The following is a 21,374-nucleotide window of genomic DNA, read 5'->3' on the forward strand; positions in this document are numbered from 1 at the left end:
GCGTTCTAATGTCTACATGTAAATTTCTATAGCATCCTCAGCGGCTGGACTTTTATTTTGACACGATTTGTGGAATTCTGAAGCCGGAAGTCACTCTGAATCGTGAAGTTCTGGGGGAAGCTGCTTGGTCAACTCTTATTCAAAACTTTAGACAGACTTCTTTAACTGTTGTTTTTACAAGCCGAATCTTTAGCCTCCTAACTAAATCCCGTTTGTAGGGGTTACGTTGCTTCCAGACGAGTGTGAAGCGACTTTTAAAGTGCTCCCCATGGCATTATTTTGGGCGAGAGAGCAGTAATTAGCGGAGCCCTGTTGATCAGATCAGCCAGAGGTCGCAGAACTGCAGAGTAAGCGGTGAGTTTCCTTCTCCACGCCGTATAAACCCTCTGCTTCATATTTATTACCGTCCTTGGGTGTTTACGTGCATTATCATGTGTATTGGTACCTGTAAACATTAGGTATAAGTGCTTCTTTGTGCGACATAAAGGCTGTGCCTCATATCCAGTGAACTGTCTACATACAGCATTTTGGCACATGAAGAATACATGTAGTCTAGGGCTCTTTAATGGCATGTTGTCTGTTTAATAACTTGTCAAATGTATACTTAAATGATCTATAAAGTTTCTTTTTCCAGGTATTTACTATTGAGCAACATTTTTATGTTCTTTTAAGGGGTTTGACCTAATTTGATGGTTTATTCCACCACAAACATCTCAATACTGTTAGTTTTAAATCACTATGTTTGTTCAAATCTCAAACCACCCGGGGAACATTCTCTCTGGTTATGGAGCATGGAAACCACAGGCAAGGTAATGGGATGGTATGAAACATATTTACATAGAGCACAACAACATTCGAGTTTAAAATTGCCAGTGTGAAAGTGAATGGTCTCTGCATTCTCCCTAAATTACAGAATAAGGCGAACTATTTCTTTAAGAAAAAATAAAAAATAATGATTGATATTTGGCCTCAATTAGTATCCTGTCATTTAAAGTTCCAAACGAATACATTTTTTATCAGTCATGAAATCAACATTGACCATTCTTGTTTTTTGTGGAATATTGCAGCATAAATTATTTATCTGTGTACATTTTTTTAATTCACATGCTCTGCTGCTCACAACCCACTGATTTTACTTCTATAATGTGTATTTTACTATTATATTTAACAAGAAAAAAATAGAGGGTGGGAAGTTTTTTTAATAGAGAGAGAGAGAGACAAATGGATGTTGGTGGCTCTTAAAAGAATGCAACCAGACTGTATCTGATTTTCTTAAACCAAAAGCTATTTTCAGTAGCCGCATCAGCATAAGTGACGTCAGTGGGAAAGGAAAGTTGCTGAAGAGGAAGAACATGTTATTTAATTTTGGCAAATGATTACAAAGACATTTTATTTTTCTTCCTTGGAACATGCGCAGATGGATCACTCGTTTGAATTGTTGACTGTAAAATAGATGCTTTGACCTGAAGTCTGTGTCTCAGGTTTAGGTTTAGTTTGAGCTAGTAAAAACGGTTCAGGGGTCAGTGACCTGTGCTCTTCTATTAGGTAATTTTTTTTTCCTGGCTGTACTCTGAGAATGACTTAGACATTTATCCATTAAATAGATTGCAGGGCTACTGTTTGCAGATGGGAGTGATTTCTTAGAGAAACCGAATAGCTTCTAATATAAGTCTTAAAAATATGAGAGTCAATAATTGTATTATTCACTGTTCAATGTGCCAACTGTAAACTCAGTGTGCAAGTCACCCAAATGACTGTCGAAGACATGCACAGGCGGCTGTCAGGTGGTGCGTTTCACTTTTCCCAGTGATTTTATGGATGAATCAACTGGACCAATCACAGTTATTTGATTATACAGTCCTGTTCAATAGTTTGGGGTCAGTAAGGTTTTGAAATAAATTATTTTTATTCAGCAAGGATGCAGCAATTGATCTAAAGTGACAGTAAAGAAATCATTAATGTTACAAAAGAGATTTCCGAAGGATTATGTGACACTGATCATGCATTTTATTGTATTGTATTAAACTGTAATTTTAATAAAATGAATGCAGACTTTGTGAGCATAAGAGACTTTAAAAATATTGTAAATCTAACCAACACCAAACCTTTGAACGGTAGTGTAACTTAATTCTGATTTCCTCTTTTCTCTCTCTCAAAAAAAAGGAATAAACCAATACACACATATTTATTTTTTATTTTTTTTATTTAACCTTTATTTTACCAGGGAATAAAATCACATTGAGATTATTACAATCTCTTTTACAAGTGAGCCCTGGCCAATAAGGCAGCACATAGAGGATAACTTACACAGACAACAAGTAACAAACATACAGGGATGCACAAGAATATAAAAAAATAAAAACAGAAAATCACTTTTTAAAACAATCGCAAACATTTTGACAAATTTGACCCGGGTAGGACTTGAACTCAGTATGTGAAATAAAAACCTGCAGTTTTAGCTGACATTTCAAATGTTTTTAATGATATAGTTACACAAATGTTATTAACTTTTGATTTGTATGTCAAGCTTTCTGTGAATATTGTGTTATTAATATATGCGTGTGGCGTGCACTCTCTCTGTTTTGATCACAGGTGTTCTCTGAGGACTGTAAGATGACCGAGTATAAGTTGGTTGTTGTGGGAGCAGGTGGTGTTGGGAAGAGCGCATTAACCATCCAGCTTATTCAGAATCACTTTGTGGATGAATATGACCCCACTATTGAGGTACTCAATGAAATGACCATCTGATCCTAATAATCCTTTAGGTGGGGTGTATACATGCTTTCCACAGGTTGATTCATGTAATCGTGAGACTATAAGCCTCGATGCAAATATACAGTGCTGATCACGTCGTTCCCTGCAGGACTCTTACAGGAAGCAGGTGGTGATTGACGGTGAGACGTGTCTGCTGGACATCCTGGACACTGCAGGTCAGGAAGAGTACAGCGCAATGAGGGACCAGTACATGAGGACAGGAGAGGGTTTCCTCTGCGTCTTCGCCATAAACAACAGCAAATCCTTTGCCGACGTGCATTTGTACAGGTTCGGTGAATACAACTTTTTATGAATCCTCTGGATTTTAAGCAGCGGTAATCTGATTAGATGAACCACTTTCAAAGCTTTTAAGTTTAAGACATGTCAATATAATATTAAAAATATGAAGGAGCATTTGTGTGCAATGTCTATAATGGTACATTTAATACATTTCAGAGAGCAGATCAAGCGCGTGAAGGATTCAGATGATGTTCCCATGGTCCTAGTTGGGAACAAATGTGATTTGGCCAGAACGGTGGACACCAAGCAAGCTCAGGAACTTGCCAGAAGCTACGGCATAGAGTTTGTAGAAACTTCTGCCAAGACCAGACAGGTGGGCAAAGACTGATTATCGGTTCTTTTTATGTGTTAGCGCGGTTTGCTTATGCTCGATTGCTTTTACTGTAACACTGAAGATTAGCATAAAGCTTCACACATAGCATATGTGTTAATGAAATATCCATATATATGTTTTTTCAGGGAGTTGAGGATGCTTTTTACACCCTCGTCCGTGAGATCCGGCATTATCGCATGAAAAAGCTCGACAGCAGAGAAGATAGGAAGCAGGGCTGCCTGGGTGTGTCCTGTGAAGTCATGTGACTGCACTGTCTCCCCCTTTGCTTTTTTGTGTTTTTTTAGAAGTTTCTTGACCTGGCAGCTGGAAGCCTCATGACCATGTGTGTGCGTGTGCGCAGAGTTCGCCCTCTGCTGGCTGAAAGGGATTAATGCACACCTGGTCATCTTTCCTGTTGGCCTGCTGTAATAGAAAAAATGAGGCCATTGGACATTAGCTCACTTGTCTCATTTAGTACTTGGGTTGTTCCTCTTCCTTTGGAAGAAAAACTTATACGGGCATTGAGTTCTTCTTTTTTTCACTTCTGAACCCTTATGAACACAACAGCACATTGGTGTTGATTAAAGAAATTTGCAGAAGAGTGCATCTCTTAAAAACCTGCTCAAAATTCAAATTTCACCTGACAATCTAAAGAATAAATCATTAAGAAAATATATATAATTTTTAATATAAATATATTTATATTAATAGACTTATATATTAATTATATATATATATATATATATATATATATATATATATATATAATAGGGCTGTCAAACGATTAATCGCATCCAAAATAAAAGTTTGTGTTTACATAATTATTTTGTATATATATAAATACACACACATGCATGTATATTTAAGAAAAAAATATTATTTATGTAAAAAATATTGATGTTTATATATAATATAAATTATATATACATCTATATACAGTATATACATGAAAATATTTCTTGAATATATACAAGTATGTGTGTGTATTTATATATATATAAAATAATTATACACAGTGCACCCACATATATTAAGTAAACACAAACTTTTATTTTGGATGCGAATAATCGTTTGACAGCCCTAATATATAAATAATAACAATTTCATGAACATTTATCACATTCCCAACACATTCTCATTGTCATAATGCATCTGAATTTATTCCCTTTATTCTCATTTGTGATTCATATTGGTGTAATCCAATACATTACTACTGTAATATAATATTAATTGTAGTCCAACACCTACTGCTACGATGCATAATTACTTCACACTTTAAATGAACAGTTCACAGTTTTAGGTTTTTCTCATTACCATACTGAAAAAAGTTGTTCAACAAGTATGACCGTTGCAAAAAAATCGAAATAGTCTAAAATGCTATCCATTTTTATTTACCCAAAATATAATTTCATAATGATTCTATTGATTTTTGACTCGTTTTTTGCAGGGTTTTTTGAGTCACCCAATGTTTTAATTACAAGAAATGCATATTTCATGCAAGAGAAGGAACTGTTTTTAAATTGGAATTAACATAGATTATTAGCATATACCTTAATTATGGAAGCTGTTATTTTAAAAGTTTTAGAAACCTCAGACCTGATGTTGTAAAGGTCTCAGAAGAGAGAAAGTGAAACGTCCTTTAATCTTAATCCGCAGGTTCAATGCTCAGGAATACTGTGAACGCAGAAGTTCTTCAGAAATGTGTGGGATTATTTCTTTCCCTTTTGCCATTCTTCTCTTTTTTTTCATTCGTAGTAGCCAAAGAGTTTATTTAGCATTTAGCTTTTGCCATCTTGTTTCTGTCATCTAGTTCCATTTACTCAAAAATTTCACCTTGTTCTTTTATTCTCTTTGCTCTCAGATGGTAATTGTATATTTTGACGTATAATACAGAATGATTTAGCCTAGATACAGAGAAGTCAATCAGATTTTAAGCATGAGGTGTGATGGATTTTACTTAAAGGGCCTTTTGAATCATGGTGCTGCTGGTGTACACGCCAAATATATGTGCCTCCTTCTGTGTCCTATATACCATGACATCTTTCAGCCCATGTTAAATAATGTCTTAAACCTTCCAGTGAAAGCTGTACAAATGTTTTGGTTTTTCTTGTTGGGATTGTATGAGATCAGAGTAAGGTTTATTTTTCATGCCTGAAGTCTCTTCTTGAGAGCCAATGAAGGCTTATCGAGATCCTTCGTGTTGACTATCATGTTATTTATATGGCATTTGTCTGAATCTGTGCCTGATTTCATCAAGGGTGAAATCTGCGGTTTTCGTACTGCCTTCGCGTTTGGCCTTCTGTCCTCAGAGGCAGGATGTTTTATAAAAAAAATGCCTTTACGTTAACAATCCTTTCTTTTCCAGCTATGTCAAGACTTGATTTATGATGTATTTTGCAGTTTTAGCACAATTTATTAGAATCACAGACTTTTCTTAATCAGAAAATCATGTGAAAATGAACATTTCATGTGTAACAGAGGTTTAATGTGCCTACCATATTACCAGTAAATTAATTGGAAACTGAGCATATTGTGTGTAATTCTCCTGCATGTGCATGGATGTGTGTGTGTATCCTCTTTTCCATGTGTGAACTTGTCACTTGAATCTGTCTGTCTGTTAAAACTTAAAATAGAGTTGAACACAGAACCTGGACCGCCAAGCCCCTCGTATCCAGTGCGCGTACACGGCTCTGGTTACACTGGGCAACCACTGCTTAATATTGCACTGTTGCTGTGTCCAACTGCACACTTCCCCGCTACCGAGGATCAGTGTCGGACCGACCAGCTTTCTGCAGGAAGAGTGATAGTGTCAGAAACCAAAAGCCATCATGCCCAAAGTCGCTGTGCCCGGTGAGTGTCCATTCACCACCTGAATCCAACACGCAAAGAGAACATTTGGTTTTAACATCGCATTCATCTATGAAATTTAATGAGTTTAAAATGAGCTTAATAGATGTCTATGCAAAGTTAATCATGTTGCAGAAGTTCTGGACACCAACGTGGTCTCTTGTGGAAACTGTAATCCAGGAATGGGAGTGTCCGAATAGTTAAACGTTAGAAGTTCACTTCTTAGTAGGCAAAAATAACTGCATTTGTTGTCGTATCAGGAAGTGGTGGTATATGAGAGTATATTGGGGACTTTAATTCAAACACTAGAGCAACTGTCAGGCATTGCATTCTTCAACTGTGTCAACACCCCTGACATTTTAATAAATGGAAGCAGAATGAAAATAGAGGTGTTGGTGTTTGCTACTGCCTCATTAACACTTGTGATGGATTTATCCACACGTTTATATATAAATACTGAAGTGCAATCGATATGCACTCTTGAAAATGATGTTAGATAAGCTGTCTTATGTATGCATGCAAGAGTTCAGGCTGATTTAACAAAAAAAAAATGCTGTAAAAAATCTGACTCCATTAATGAGCTTGCAAACGCTTATAAATGACAGTATGACTTATTAGTTAGATGGGATAACCCTTTGCTAGTCAGCAGATTCTAGTTGCTCAAATGTCATGCTTAGGCTTGACTTGCCATCACTCACCTGAAAGTTATTTTTACATCATGTTTGTCCACTGGGTCGAGTTCAGTTGTGCTCGTGTATTTTCATACACCTGGCAGAATCTGCAAAACGTTAATAATTTAAGTCACTTTATTTTGTTACTATTATTACCTTAAAAACATATTCTGCAAGGTGAATATAAGCTTATAACCACAAGCGTATGTGCACTGATATTGTGGGATGGTATTGATTATTTTCTTCTCGGTAAGATATTGGGCTGATTTGGGAACTACATTTCTAGACATGCTGCTTTCCATGTGAAGGCTAAGATTAATCTGGATTTGTATTTGCAGACTGTTATTAGATATCAGTCACTGATATCACCAAGTTTAAAAATAGACACTATAATTTCAAGGCAGCAGGGAAGGCCTTGAACTTGCTGTACTTTTTTAACACTCAGTTAATGAGTTCACACCCAAGTAAAAGACCAGAGTCTAATACTCTGTTAAACATTGTTTCTGAATCTGATATTAAAATACTTATGTCACTTCATAGCTGGACAGGAGAAAGTCATTTTTAGTTGATGGTGTTAGTTTTGGCAGGACTATCCGTTTGCCCGGCCAATGGCGGATGGGGGTGTTCCTGAAACTTTTTGCTGTTCAGTTCAGTGACGTATTCAAATAATTCAGAATACAATCCTGTTCATGTGATGAGAGCTACTGTTTCTGTTGTGGTCAATGTGTGTTATTGTCCTTGTGAGTGACCGTAACTCTTGTTTGCCTCTCACATGGATCCTGTCCTATATCTGATGGGTACATGTTACTAACCCAGCGGAGGAGAAGCGTAAGTATTGGAAGGAATCATATGTAACCCCTCACACCCGGGTCCTACTCGCCCCGCTCCGAGCGGGCCTCGAACCCGGGTCTCCGGCATGAGAGTCAGGCGCGCTAACAAGGAGGCTAAAGACTGCAGCCTCTAGCATCTGTCGCTAGAGCGCCTATTGAGATCGGGAAGTGAGGTTTACTTGCACAGCAACTACTAGCTGGCCTCCGTTACACTCACCCCCCTAAACCTCACTCTCATCCGGGTCACAGCACCAATGTAACCCCTCACACCCGGGGTCCTACTCGCCCCGCTCCGAGCGGGCCTCGAACCCGGGTCTCCGGCGTGAGAGTCGGGCGCGCTAACAAGGAGGCTAAAGACTGCAGCCTCTAGCATCTGTCGCTAGAGCGCCTATTGAGATCGGGAAGTGAGGTTTACTTGCACAGCAACCACTAGCTGGCCTCCGTTACACATAGGCGGATGATTGTTTGTGTGTTTGGAAAGAGGGGTAAGCATGACATGGTTGATATGGGAATCTCAAAACCAAGGGATTTGCCATGAAACTCCAGGTGGATACAAGGCATGTTTTTCTTTTATTTAAAGAAAGTTTTAGTGCAGGAATCTGAATTAAGGGATGTTGAATATTATTTAATAAGTTGTTTATTTGTTTAGTGTTCACAATCCATGACATTGACATTGGCTGTCGCTTCCTGATCCCTAACCTCACCCCTAATCCTACTCATCTCCACCCCTGATCCCTAATCCTACCAATCTCTGCCTCCTGATCCTAACCCCACCCCTAATCCTACCCATCTCCACCCCTGATCCCTAATCCTACCAATCTCCGCCTCCTGATCCCGAACCTCACCCCTAATCCTACCCATCTCCACATCTTGATCCCTAACCCCAACCCTAATCCTACTCATCTCCGCCCCGATCCCTAATCCTACCAATCTCCGCCTCCTGATCCCTAACCCCACCCCTAATCCTACCCATCTCCACCCCTGATCCCTAACCTCACCCCTAATCCTACCCATCTCCACCCCTTAGATCTGGATCCAACTCCGCCCCCTGGATCTTATGTACTCACTGAGCTCTGAGGGCCTCTAACTGAGCTTTAGTTATTAAATATGTGATAAAACAGGTATTGAAATTGTAATTTGAATCAAACCAGTTTTAAGAAAGTATAATCATGGAAAGTGAACAATAACAAATAAAAGTCTGCCTCTGTGAGGAGAACAGATAGTGTGACACTGTTTGTGAAATGTTAAGCCTTGTTTGAGTTCTTTTGAAGGTGTGCAATCTTGGGATTGTGAAAAAACTCATAGTGACATGACAATGATTTTCTCTACTGATTTGACTTGATGTTTTTTTTTTTTTTTGTACTTTTCACTTTACCCCATCAGTCACTGCGATTTATAGCCTATATACAAAGGTTCATGTTGACATTGTTAGTTTATTGTAAAATGTGATTGCCTGCAGAGGGATTGTATTTAATACTGAATTGTTTGTTATTACAGGTGGCATGTGTGATCCCTCAAATGTGAATAAAATGACAGTTCCAATGTGTTTCTTACTCAGTCTAACCTATAACCTCCTTTTTCTTTCCATTTTTTAATCTTTCTCACCCACTCTGGGGGAATGAATAATCAGCAGGGAGTAAGTATAAAAGAACCCGTCCAAGATCGACATGTTAAAACTGCAAGAAAACAATGGCAAAACAGCTATCTGTATATTTTATTCACTTGTTTGTTAAGGTGAAAATGTACATTGGGGTCCAAAAGTCTGAGACTATATTGAAAATCTGGCTTTCATAATTTAATTTAAATCTATTTTGGGTAACACTTTGTTTTATAGAGTCCTTGTTACAAGCTACATGTAGCTTTGCATTGTATATGCAACTAACCCAAACTCTATATTAACTACATGTAGTTATTGTTATTCATTACTTAAAAGTATTATTGCACAAATAAAGTGTAACCCTGTTTTGTTTTAGTAATATTTAAAGCATAACGCTATAATGTAAAACAAATAAGAAATATTTAAATTTGAGTCACTGATGTTAACTTTTGTGCAGACTGAAAGATTTTCTTGCTCGAATGTAAGAGCAAAAATGCATTTATACCATTTTTCTAATTAAAATATAATTTGTAATTAAAATCTGTATTCAGCTGAAAAAAACTTGCACCTCATTGTACTTCATAAGCAAACAAATGACTAAATTGTGTATTTCTGGCTTAGACTGATGATTTCTGTGCACGTTTAATGTGATTCTTAAAAACTTTTAGGATGTTGGCCTCATTTTCTTGTCTGTTTTCAATTAGACATTTCTAAGTTATGATGTTATGGGTTCTGCTGAATTGTGTATTGGCTCAATGAATTTGTCATGCTAGTTTTGATTATCTCTGCATGGGAGATTTTGCTAATTCACTGCTAGTGATCACAATGACTCAGTAGTTGAATCCTTCTGAAAAAAATGTCCTCGACCTTGTGCCAAAAGCATGCTCTGGTTTTAAAAGTTCAACAAAAGTTGATATTCTTATAGTTAAAAATATCTAAAGGACAACCAGTCAGATGCAATTATATAAAAAGTTGGTTGTTCACTTATTGTGCCTTCATGGCTTTTACCATATGTGACCCTGGATCACAAAACCAGTAACATGGTAGCCTATATTTGTAGCAATAGCTAACAATACTGTGTCTTGGTCAAAATTATTGATTTTTTCGTTTATGCCAAAAATCATTAGAATATTAAGTAAAGATCATGTTCAATGAAGATATTTTGTATATTTTATTAAAACATGTTTTAGTGAGTGAATGCAGCACAATTGTGAACATAAATGGACAAATTTAAAGGCTTCGATGTCTTGATTTTTTAGGTCTTCAAATAGCTGAATCTCAGCAATTTACCCATGTGACTGGTTTTTTGGTCCAGGGTCACATATAGGCTAATCATTATTTTTATACATAAAGGGGTCATATAATGCCATTTTTGTACACTTTAATAAAATGTTTAGGGTCTAAATGAAAGGAGCAGATTCTTAGCAAAACCAGCTTTAGGCCTATACTAACCCTCATTTATAAAGCAGTCTGGTGAAAAATGATTCGCGCAAACATGAACGCATTGACGTTGATCGTAAATCTGCATTATTACTGTTTCAGTATTTGCATACTTTACGTCAATTGGCCAGCCCGGCTGGCGTTAGCCTATAAGATTTCAGCAGAAGTGAAGATGGGGAGGAGTTCCCATCACTGATCTATATAATTCTATATATTAATTTTAAGAATTATAAACAAACATATAATTCTACAATGTAACTTATAATATAAACAACACACATTTCAGTACAATCTACTTGTAAAAGTGCATGTACCATTATATGACCCCTTTAAGTTATGTCAAGGACTGACACATCTCACTTGATGCATCTTTACCGCTTTAGGGCTTTTTAGTCTGTCGCCCTCTCTCTCTTTATTTTTATTTTTTTTATGGTAGACCGCCGTCTCCTTAAATAATTATGTGACATTAAAACCAATGTGGTGCTGCTTCTTCTTTTTTGCCAGAAACGGATGATAATATGCGCGCGATCGCAGAGCGTGTTTTTGCATCGGTAACCAAAGATGAAGACGTCCGTGAGGAGATCTCCCTGTTTGATGTGGCTGAGGATTGCCCTATTCTCAACCAGGAGCTGGCCTATCACATAGCCGAGGATGATGACATAGAGAAGCGGTCAGTGCAGTTACACAATTATAATCATAATTATAATCTTGGTAAACGCTATGGAAACGTTCATTGTATAGGAACTTCTTTTAGTATATTATATATTTAACCAGTCAGTTTTTCTTGTAGTTGGCTATACCCTGCAAAAATCATTGTTTTGGCTTTCTTTGGTGGGTCAGTCCTTAACCTTTTGCACATGAAAGTCGTGATTTAATACCAAGTTGACTCTAAACTAACCGACCTCATCTTTAACCAATCTCCACACAGTAAGAAGCTTCTCAGCCGCTCTCACGAGCTAGATCAACCAACCTACTTGGAAGTGCCTGATTTTCAGAGAGTGTCCATCACTGGTGACTATGCTGCTGGGGTACGTTTCAATTTATAACTTCCTGATACTTCTAGGAACTGACTGGGATATTCCCATGTTATGTAAGTTTTGATTTACACACAGTATTGCCCTTTACCAGACTAAGACCAAACCGGCAAAAATAGATCAGCCAAGGGGTCACTCTATAAGCAGGTGGAGCCCAGCTCTGGATTTGGTTTCTGAAATGTATATATCTGACATTTAGGAGAGAGTTAAGGAATTATTTTTCATCTGCAGTCATCAGTTCTTCCCTACTCTTTTCTAAGAACAAACTTAATTGCCCTGACATGATGATCACTGGTCATTGACATCAAGGACATGATCACTTTTAAATATAGTTTCACTCACTGTAACGCTTTCTATGACTGTTCATAATACATTTGACTGTATGGTACCTTATCACTATTTCATATTATATTAAAAATATTTGGATTTCAAACTTAACAATCAGGGCAAGCACTTGGGATTTCACACAATTCAAACTGTACTACAGGTCACCATGGATGACTTTGAGGTGTCCTGTAAGGGTCTATACCGTGCCCTGACCATCAGAGAGAAGTACATGAAGCTAGCTTTCCAGAGATTCCCCCCAACTCCATCTCAGTTCTTACGCAAAATTGAAGGAGAGCAGTGGAAACCAGAAGATCAGGTGTTTCCAGGTAATCACTGTATGCTAGAATACCATGATAAAAATAATAGAAAGAAAGAATAGTTAGAAAGAAAGATTAGTTAGAAAGGAACAAAGAACGAAAGTCATATTAGTTAGAAAGGAACAAAGAACGATAGAAATATTAGTTCGAAAGATTAGTTAGAAAAAGAAAGATTAGTTAGAAAAAAGAAAGAAAATAGAAAAGAGCGAATTGTTAGAAAGAAAGAAAGATTAGTTTGAAAGAAGAGTTAGAAATATTAGTTAGAAAGAAAATTTATAAAGAACGAAAGATTATTTAGAAAGAAAGATTAGCTAGAAAGAATAGATAGATAGATTAGTATGAAAGAAAGATTAGTTGGAAAGAAAGAAAGATTAGTTAGAAAGAAAGATTAGATAGATAGATCTGAACAGTGTTGCCAGATTGTGTCGATGATTTCCAGCCGAAACGCTCAGAGAAACCCGCCCAGTCCAAGAAAAACACACCCAAAACATTTACTGTCAAAATAATGAAATTTTATTGCCGTGTCAATCAAGGTTGATAAGGGTCATTTTTTTTATCTACTAAAGATAAAAATAAATAAATTTTCCAGGAAATTCAAGGAATTAACTGATTACTTTAATCCTCGGAAACTAACATAATATAATGATAACAGTCTCTGTTGTGTTGCAGTCTTTACCTCTCCTCCCAAGGCTGGCGAGGATCCTTTCTGCACTAAGGACTTCCCACCTAACCTTGGCTACGTTGCTCGCATGAAGGATGGTGTTATCTTTATCTACAAAGACCAAGCATCTGCTGATAAACACCAGCCTCTGAACTACGCCGGTCCAGAACTTGCCACTTTCATCGATGACATGAACTTCCTCATCACCTTGATCTCTCAGGGCCCAACGTGCGTGCACGAAAGCCCTGCATGATGCTTAATAAATTACCTCGAGTTGTCTGTATTCTCTCATTTTCCATTTCATGATTGGGAAAAAAACACAAAGAATTTAATTTGATGAAATGTCAGTTGAAGTCAGTTTTACATATTTCACTACGTGTTTATGATATACTCAGTAAGACTTTGAAGTCTCATGCTCACCAAGGCTGGATTTATTTGATCAAAATTACAGTAAAAACAGTAATAAGTTATTATTTAATATAACTATTTTAATTTATTGTAAAAAGCAATTTATTGAACATTGAATTTTCAGTGTCATGATCCTTCAGAAATCATTCTAATTTTATCGAAACTTTACAACTGAAAACAGTTGTGCTGCTTAATAATTTTCAGGAAACTGGTTTACTTCTTTTTTTCTTTTTTTTTTAGGTTTCCTTGATGAAACTTCATCATAACAGCATTCATTTGAAATAGATTTCTTTTGTAGCAATGTAAAAGTCTTTATTGTAACTTTTGATAAATTGAATGCATGCCAGCTTATTAAAAATACAAATTTCCTTAAAACAAATTGAAGAATGATGGTTTTTTTTCTAAACGGATGCTTGTGTTTTGTCCCTCAGAAAGACATACACTCATCGTCGTCTGAAGTTCCTCATGTCAAAATTCAATGTACATGAGATGTTAAACGAGATGGAGGAAATGAAAGAGCTGAAGAACAATCCCCACAGAGACTTTTACAACTGTAGGAAGGTATGACTCAAAACAGCCAAATGTCATTTAAACTTAAAGGAGTAGTTCACTTTAAAAAAAACTTTTGCTGATAATTTACTCACCCCCTTGTCATTCAAGATGTCCATGTCTTTCTTTCTTCAGTCGAAAAGAAATTAAGATTTTTGATGAAAACATTCCAGGATTTTTCTCCATATAATGGACTTCAGTGTTAACCAAACGGTTCAAGGTCCAAAAGACACTTTCAGTGTAAACTGTTCAAAGGGCTTTAAATGATTCCAGACGATGAATAAGGTCTTTTTCCAAGATCCTTTTTAAGGTCTAATCTTTTTCCAAGTCAATTCGTTCATTTCATTCATTGAATGAACCAAATGACTCGAAAAAAGATTCGTTCATTTTGATGAACGAGTTCGAACAGGAGAGTCACAAACGTGCGTCACAGAACAGAGCAAGACGAGCATTTGAGCTTATAAAACTTAAACTTTGTTATCTTTTTATTAAATGACCCTTATTCGTTGTCTGGAATTGTTTAAAGACCTTTGAACAGTTTGCAGTTTGCACTGAAATTGTCTTTTGGACCTTGAACCGTTTGGTTCCCATTGAAGACCATTAAATGGAGAAAAATCCTGGAATGTTTTCATCAAAAACCTTAATTTCTTTTCGACTGATAAAAGAAAGACATGGACATCTTGGATGACATGGGCATGAGTAAATTATCAGCAAAAGTTTTTTAAAAAGTGAACTTCTCCTTTAAAAAACAACAGCAATGTTATTACAGTTATGTTGTTGTCCTGTTCTCGCTGATGTAGGTTGATACTCATATCCACGCTGCCGCCTGCATGAACCAGAAGCACCTCCTCCGCTTCATCAAGAAGTCCTACCGTGTGGATGCAGATCGGGTGGTGCATGTTTTGAAGGGCAAGGAAGTGACCATGAAGGAGCTTTTTGAATCTCTTAAGCTGCATCCCTATGACCTGACTGTAGATTCCCTGGATGTGCATGCTGTAGGTATCACAACACATCATACAATCCTTCCGTACCCAAACTTGGGAAGAATATGTATAGAGAATTCAATCACCACAGATGTTCAGGACTAAAAAACAATATGTCAAAGTATCCTTACAGCACTTATTATGCAGCTGTCATGTCCGGTATTTTTAGACCACAACATGGGTTTCAAATCTACCCGGTGTATACTCAGCTGTTATGATAGTATTCCTAGCACTCCTAACTGCCTACGAAAACTGTTTTTTGTGATGACTGCAAAGTTATTTACAGTTATTCCTTGCTCGACTTCATGCAGGGCAGACAAACCTTCCAGCGTTTTGATAAATTCAATGCTAAGTACAACCCTGTGGGTGCCAGTGAGCTGCGTGATCTTTATATGAAGACTGAGAACCACATCTCTGGAGAGTATTTTGCCACCATTATCAAGGTAAGACTTGGGTGAACCATGGCATTACTCGTGACATTTGCACTTACGGGAAACCAATCCAATCAGCCATAATCTCTGAAATCTCACAGGAAGTTGCCAGTGACCTGGAGGATGCCAGATACCAGTACGCAGAGCCCCGTCTGTCCATCTATGGCTGTAATCCCAATGAGTGGGCTAAGCTTGCCGGCTGGTTCAACAAGCACAGGGTGTTTTCTCCTCACCTAAAGTGGATGATTCAAGTGCCCAGAATCTAGTACGTGAATCTGTTTCACTTCTCGCACTTAGTCTCTTTGTGAAAACTGTACTCACAGTATATCTTGTATTTCTCCCTAGTGACATTTTCAGAGCCAAGAACTTTGTGCCACACTTTGGAAAGATGCTGGAAAACATCTTCCTACCTGTTTTCCAGGCCACCATTGACCCTAACTCCAACCCAGAGCTTAGTGTCTTCTTGAAGCATGTGAGTGAATCTGGCAAATATAATATTAGTGAATACATATGCCAGTGTTGTAGTCGAGACCACCTCACTCGAGTCCGAGTCGACACCGAGACCAGAGAGAGTCGAGTCGGAGTCAAGACCGAGTCCATAGAGAGTCGAGTCCGAGACCAGAGACGGTTGAGTCCGAGTCGAGACCGAGACCAGTGAGGGTTGATTACCTAATTTACTTTTATTTACTAAGAGAAATCCTTTTTTTTTTTTACTGAATTTATTTAGAGTTTAAAAAATATGATCAGTTTAGGGTAAAAAGGCCACATAGTAGGTGATGTTAAAAGTAATTTTATTACAATTTGTCATGCGCAGTTGAGCACTAGAAAATCCCCAATCACTGGGCGTGTCAATCAATTTAAAGAAATATTTTATTAACATACATTAATAATCATGAAAAATATTTTTAATTGAACTCGAGTGGACTCTGGAATAATTCCTAAAAAGAGTCCTAAAAAAAAATGTTCGAGTACGAGTCAATTCCGAGTTCAAATTGACACGAGTCTATGACAAGACCAAGACCATTAAAATATGGTCTCGAGACCGAGTCCGAGACGAGTCCGAGTCTCGAGTACCACAACACTGACATATGCAAAGAGACAAGTTCTGATAAATACAGTATAGTGTTCAAAAGTTTGAGATCAGTCATACTTAATTCAGCAAGGACGGATTGAATTGATCCAAAGGGAAAAATACATACAAAATCAAATAATGTTCAGTTTTTTTTTAATTGTATCATGGTTTCCACATTAAGCAACACAACTTTGATAATAATAATAAATGTTTCTTGAGAAGCAAATTGTAATATTAAATCATCCTTGTCCGAATCAGATCCGAAGTAACTATAGATTTGTAGTCTTTCAATTGAATACTTGTTTACACTTACTCAGGTAAGTAATAACATTATTCATTTTACTTCTACTTGAGTGATTATTTCCATAAGATTTTGGTTACTCTACCCACGTCTGCAAATGAAATCCTTTCGGAAGGATCATGTGACACTGAAGACTGATATTTAACTTTGCCATCACTGGAATAAATTACATTTTAAAATACTATAAAAACAGATCAATCATTTTAAATTGTAATAATATTTCACAATATTACTTTAGTCTGATAAATGGACACTCCACCCAAAAATGAAAATTCCGTCATCATTTACTCGCCCTCAAGTTGTTGCAAACCTGTATGAGTTTCTTTCTTCTGCTGAACACAAAGGAAGATATTTTGAAGAACGATTGGTGCTTTGGCACCATTGACTTCCATTTTTTTTTTTTACTATGGAAGTCAATGGTGCCAAACAACTGTTTGGTTCCAGTCGTTCTTCAACATATCTTCCTTTGTGTTCAGCAGAAGAAAGAAACTCATACAGGTTTGCAACAACTTGAGGGTGCGTAAATGATGACAGAATTTTCATTTTTGGGTGGACTATCCCTTGAACCCCTCCATCCCTGTGTTTTGTCCCTCTGCAGGTGACAGGCTTTGACAGTGTGGATGATGAATCCAAACACAGCGGTCACATGTTCTCCACAAAGAGCCCCAAACCTGAGGAGTGGGACATTGTGAAGAGCCCCTCATACACTTACTGGATTTACTACATGTATGCAAACATCGCCCGACTCAACCATCTGCGCAAGTGAGTATCTCACCAGTGAGTCGTGAGTTGTGCTTGATACTATTATGATTGCTTATAATTGAAGTAAGGGGTTTGTTTCAGTCCCTGACCCTGAACAATTAAACTTTGGTGCATAGACTTTATTCACAGCTGCGATATCTTTGGGAATAAAAGCGAGGCTGTAAAGCCCAATTTATACTTCTACGTTGAACTCATGCTGTAGCTACGTCATAGGCTGTGTGTAGAAATATGAAATAAAATATGAGCTGTGGAAAAGTCTAAGTGACCTAGGAGCTTTATACAGCTTTTTACAGCAGATGCTATTAAAAAAACAGCAAGTCTATCCCTCACAGCCTCACTTTTATGCCTGTCATGCCGCTGATTTGAATTAGGTCTATAATACATTCCACACTGTTTGAATAATACTTTTTCTGGCTATAGTTGTACAACTTGCAAGAAGAAGAGTGCTATTAATTTTTTTAATTTTGGATACTCAAAGGAGTAGTTCACTTTAAAAAAAACTTTTGCTGATAATTTACTCACCCCCATGTCATCCAAGATGTCCTTGTCAGTCGAAAAGAAATTAAGGTTTTTGATGAAAACATTCCAGGATTTTTCCCGAGTCAATTCGTTCATTTCGTTCGTTGAATGAACCAAATGACACGAAAAAAGATTCGTTCAAGATTCGAACAAGAGAGTCACGAACGCGCATTACAGAACAGAGCAAGGCGACCATTTGAGCTTATAAAACTTAAACTTTGTTTTTTTTTTTTAAATGAGCAAACGTTTCGCTTGATAAGACCCTTATTCATCGTCTGGAATCGTTTAAAGCCCTTTGCAGTTTGCAGTTAGCACTGAAACTGTCTTTTGGACCTTGAACCGTTTGGTTCCCACTGAAGTGAATTATATGGAGAAAAATCCTGAAAGGTTTTCATCAAAAACCTTAACTTCTTTTCGACTGAAGAAAGAAAGACGTGGACATCTTGGATGACATGGGGGTGAGTAAATTATCAGCAAAAGTTTTTTTTTAAGTAAACGACTCCTTATTTTAAGCTGTTAAGCTGTTTGTTCATACAAATTGTATTGCATGAAGCTCTTTATAAATAAAGCCCAAAAAGAGTAAAAGAATTGAGCTAAAAATTATTATGCTGCTTAAAATTTTTGTGGAAACAAACAGGACTCTTTGACGAATGGAAAGTTAAAAAAAGAACAGCATTTACCTGAAATACAATTTGTGTCCTTACAGTCACATTTGACTATTTTAATGCATAGTTGCTGAATAAAAGCTTGAATTTCTATTAAATTAAAGGTGTGTAATAGAGCCCAGAGTAACTGTATCTTGTTTTTTTTTTGTGGCATCCAGGGAAAGAGGAATGAACACATTCCAGTTCAGACCTCACTGTGGAGAGGCTGGAGCTGTCACTCACCTGCTGGCCTGCTTCATGACTGCAGACAACATCTCTCACGGCCTCAACCTCAAGAAGGTTAATACAACATTTACCCTGACCATTAGGGGGCATCCTTCATCTTACCACTTCATTTCATCCTCATGCTTTCTCTCGGTCTTCGAAAGAATCACAACAGTCACTGTCTCCTCATGTTCCTCAGAGCCCTGTCCTGCAGTACCTGTATTACCTGGCCCAGGTTCCCATTGCTATGTCTCCTCTCAGTAACAACAGTCTGTTCCTGGAGTACAACAAGAACCCTCTGCTGGAGTTCCACCAGAAGGGACTGATGGTCTCCCTGTCCACTGACGACCCCATGCAGTTCCACTACACCAAGGTGTGAGGCTTCACCCTTTTCCATATGTGCAAACTGCAGATCTTCTCCCTCTGTTTCTTTTCATTTGATCATTGAATTTATCCAAAATCCTGCATCACTAGGAGCCCCTGATGGAGGAGTATGCCATTGCAGCCCAGGTGTTCAAGCTCAGCACCTGTGACATGTGCGAGATTTCCAGGAACAGTGTCCTCCAGAGCAGCCTGTCTAATGAGGTGAGGTCATCTCGTTTGGACTACAAAACGATTTTTCCTGATCTTATGAAATCACAATGCTCCTCATTTAAATAATCACCATCCACGGAATACGGATACAAAGGGGAGGAGGTCTGTGACCTGCATTAGGGAAGGCTGTGTTATTGCTATATCAAAAAGACCCCTTTTTTCCACAGCATTTCCAGAACTCATTTGTTTGACCTTCCTGCTGAGACTGACGAACTTAGGCCAGTCCACACTACTGTGTTTTTGTTTAAAAACGGAGAATTAAAACGAAAATTTCACAACGTTACGTGGGCTAAGTCTGCCAATCACAACACACTGGGCCAGCTAACAAATCACAGCACATTTTGTATTTCGGAAGGAAGGACTTCATCGAAATTGGTGTGTTTGGCCAGATTGGGAGCATTATTATCAGAAATAATGTTTTTTTTTTTAACAATCAAGCATGAAAACAAACATGAAAGGGCATAATAGGACCCCTTTAACAGTAACAACACTGATTTCTTAAAACTTCAAAACAACGATTCTATATCTAGTAATATGGAATTAATAATTCAATTTATTCACTCAAATATAACATATACTGTATTACACATCTGTAGTGGTCACCACCAGGGTTAAGCAATGTTTTTGTTGAAATTTGATACAGTTTTGATAATCACAGTGCAACATAAACTTTTTCTCACACAAACAGGAAAAGACTCACTTCCTTGGTGCCAACTACTTGAAGGATGGTCCAGAAAGCAACGACATCCGCAAAACCAACGTGGCTCAGATTCGCATGGCCTACCGCTACGAGACCCAGTGCTATGAGCTGAACCTAATTAAAGAGGGCGTGTTGACTGACTAAAAAAACATGCACATATGCAAAGTGTTCCTTCTCTCTTTAAATGATGTCACTGACAACAACATTTCGGCTAATATTATTGTGAAGCCCATGAGATAATGCCCATGAGACAGAGCTTATATCTTAATGAGAAATAACACTCCATATCCGAGTCTTCTTGTACACAGGTGTTTGTTGGCTATGTCTGATCTTAAGGTCTTACTGCTGTTTACAGTTTGCAGTTTACTAAGTTTACATCCCCTTTGTGTCTTATTCTATCTTTATCCTTATTGTTTATTGTATCCTTAATATGTTTTAAGTGGTCATGCTTTGGAAAAAAAGCCTGTTACATACAGTTGACTCAATAAAGAAAATCTATATTTAAAATATTTACTGTTTCGATTTTTGTTCTTATAGTTAACACAAAATTGACAAATTTGCCATTATTTACTTAACTTTATGTTGTTACACACCTGGTTAACTTTTTTCACTGGAACACACAAAAAATGTTATACAGATGGTCATGCATGGCCCATTTTCAATACATTGAGACCAAAGACTGCCAAGCCTAAAAAAGACATCAAAACCACCAACTTCTATAAAAGCAATACCCGTGTACTGTATTCAGAGTCTTCTCATGTCATACAAAAGCAACAATTCACCTTCTCCTCCCCCTCTGTAGCTCTCAAATGTCATTTGGACATAGGAACCTGACATAATAGCAAGTGCCAAATTTGCCATTTGCAAGCCATCATTAGTGCACAATAGGAACAGGAACAGCATTTTGGTGTTCAGGGGGCAGTTTGAGACCTTCTCTGTATGGAAAGATTTTTGAAATTAATTTAAATGTTGTTGTTTTAGCGTGCCTTCATAATGTGTATTATGAAATTTAATGAGCTATATTATAGCCTAATTAGTCCGTAATATTATTAATTAAATTATTATTATTTAAAATCACACAATTTATTAAAATAC

The 21,374-nt window shown here is 37.3% G+C and overlaps 2 protein-coding genes across 3 annotated transcripts; both read left to right on the forward strand.

Moving 5' to 3' along the window:
• Window positions 1–86: 86 nt before the first annotated feature.
• Window positions 87–5,892, forward strand: nras (NRAS proto-oncogene, GTPase). The gene is made up of 5 exons (XM_039665165.2): window positions 87–354; window positions 2,593–2,724; window positions 2,864–3,042; window positions 3,211–3,367; window positions 3,514–5,892. Exons 2-5 carry the CDS (start codon window positions 2,614–2,616, stop codon window positions 3,631–3,633), a joined length of 567 nt encoding a protein of 188 aa, XP_039521099.1. The 5' UTR covers window positions 87–354; window positions 2,593–2,613; the 3' UTR covers window positions 3,634–5,892.
• Window positions 5,893–5,946: 54 nt separating this feature from the next.
• ampd1 (adenosine monophosphate deaminase 1 (isoform M)) lies at window positions 5,947–20,788 on the forward strand. 2 transcript variants are annotated; one of them, XM_039665205.2, is made up of 15 exons: window positions 5,947–6,217; window positions 11,257–11,422; window positions 11,681–11,780; window positions 12,274–12,439; window positions 13,100–13,319; window positions 13,931–14,060; window positions 14,849–15,043; window positions 15,343–15,474; window positions 15,564–15,727; window positions 15,808–15,934; window positions 17,434–17,597; window positions 18,940–19,060; window positions 19,185–19,358; window positions 19,460–19,570; window positions 20,268–20,788. In XM_039665205.2, exons 1-15 carry the CDS (start codon window positions 6,196–6,198, stop codon window positions 20,421–20,423), a joined length of 2,148 nt encoding a protein of 715 aa, XP_039521139.2. In that variant the 5' UTR covers window positions 5,947–6,195; the 3' UTR covers window positions 20,424–20,788. The 2 variants fall into 2 exon arrangements, with proteins under 2 accessions (XP_039521139.2, XP_088975944.1); XM_089119818.1 differs by lacking the exon at window positions 5,947–6,217 and adding an exon at window positions 7,548–7,713.
• The last annotated feature ends 586 nt before the right edge of the window (window positions 20,789–21,374 follow it).

Source organism: Pimephales promelas, chromosome 14 (genome assembly GCF_988280905.1).
Source record: "Pimephales promelas chromosome 14, fPimPro1.hap1.1, whole genome shotgun sequence".
Taxonomy (NCBI): Eukaryota; Metazoa; Chordata; class Actinopteri; order Cypriniformes; family Leuciscidae; genus Pimephales; species Pimephales promelas.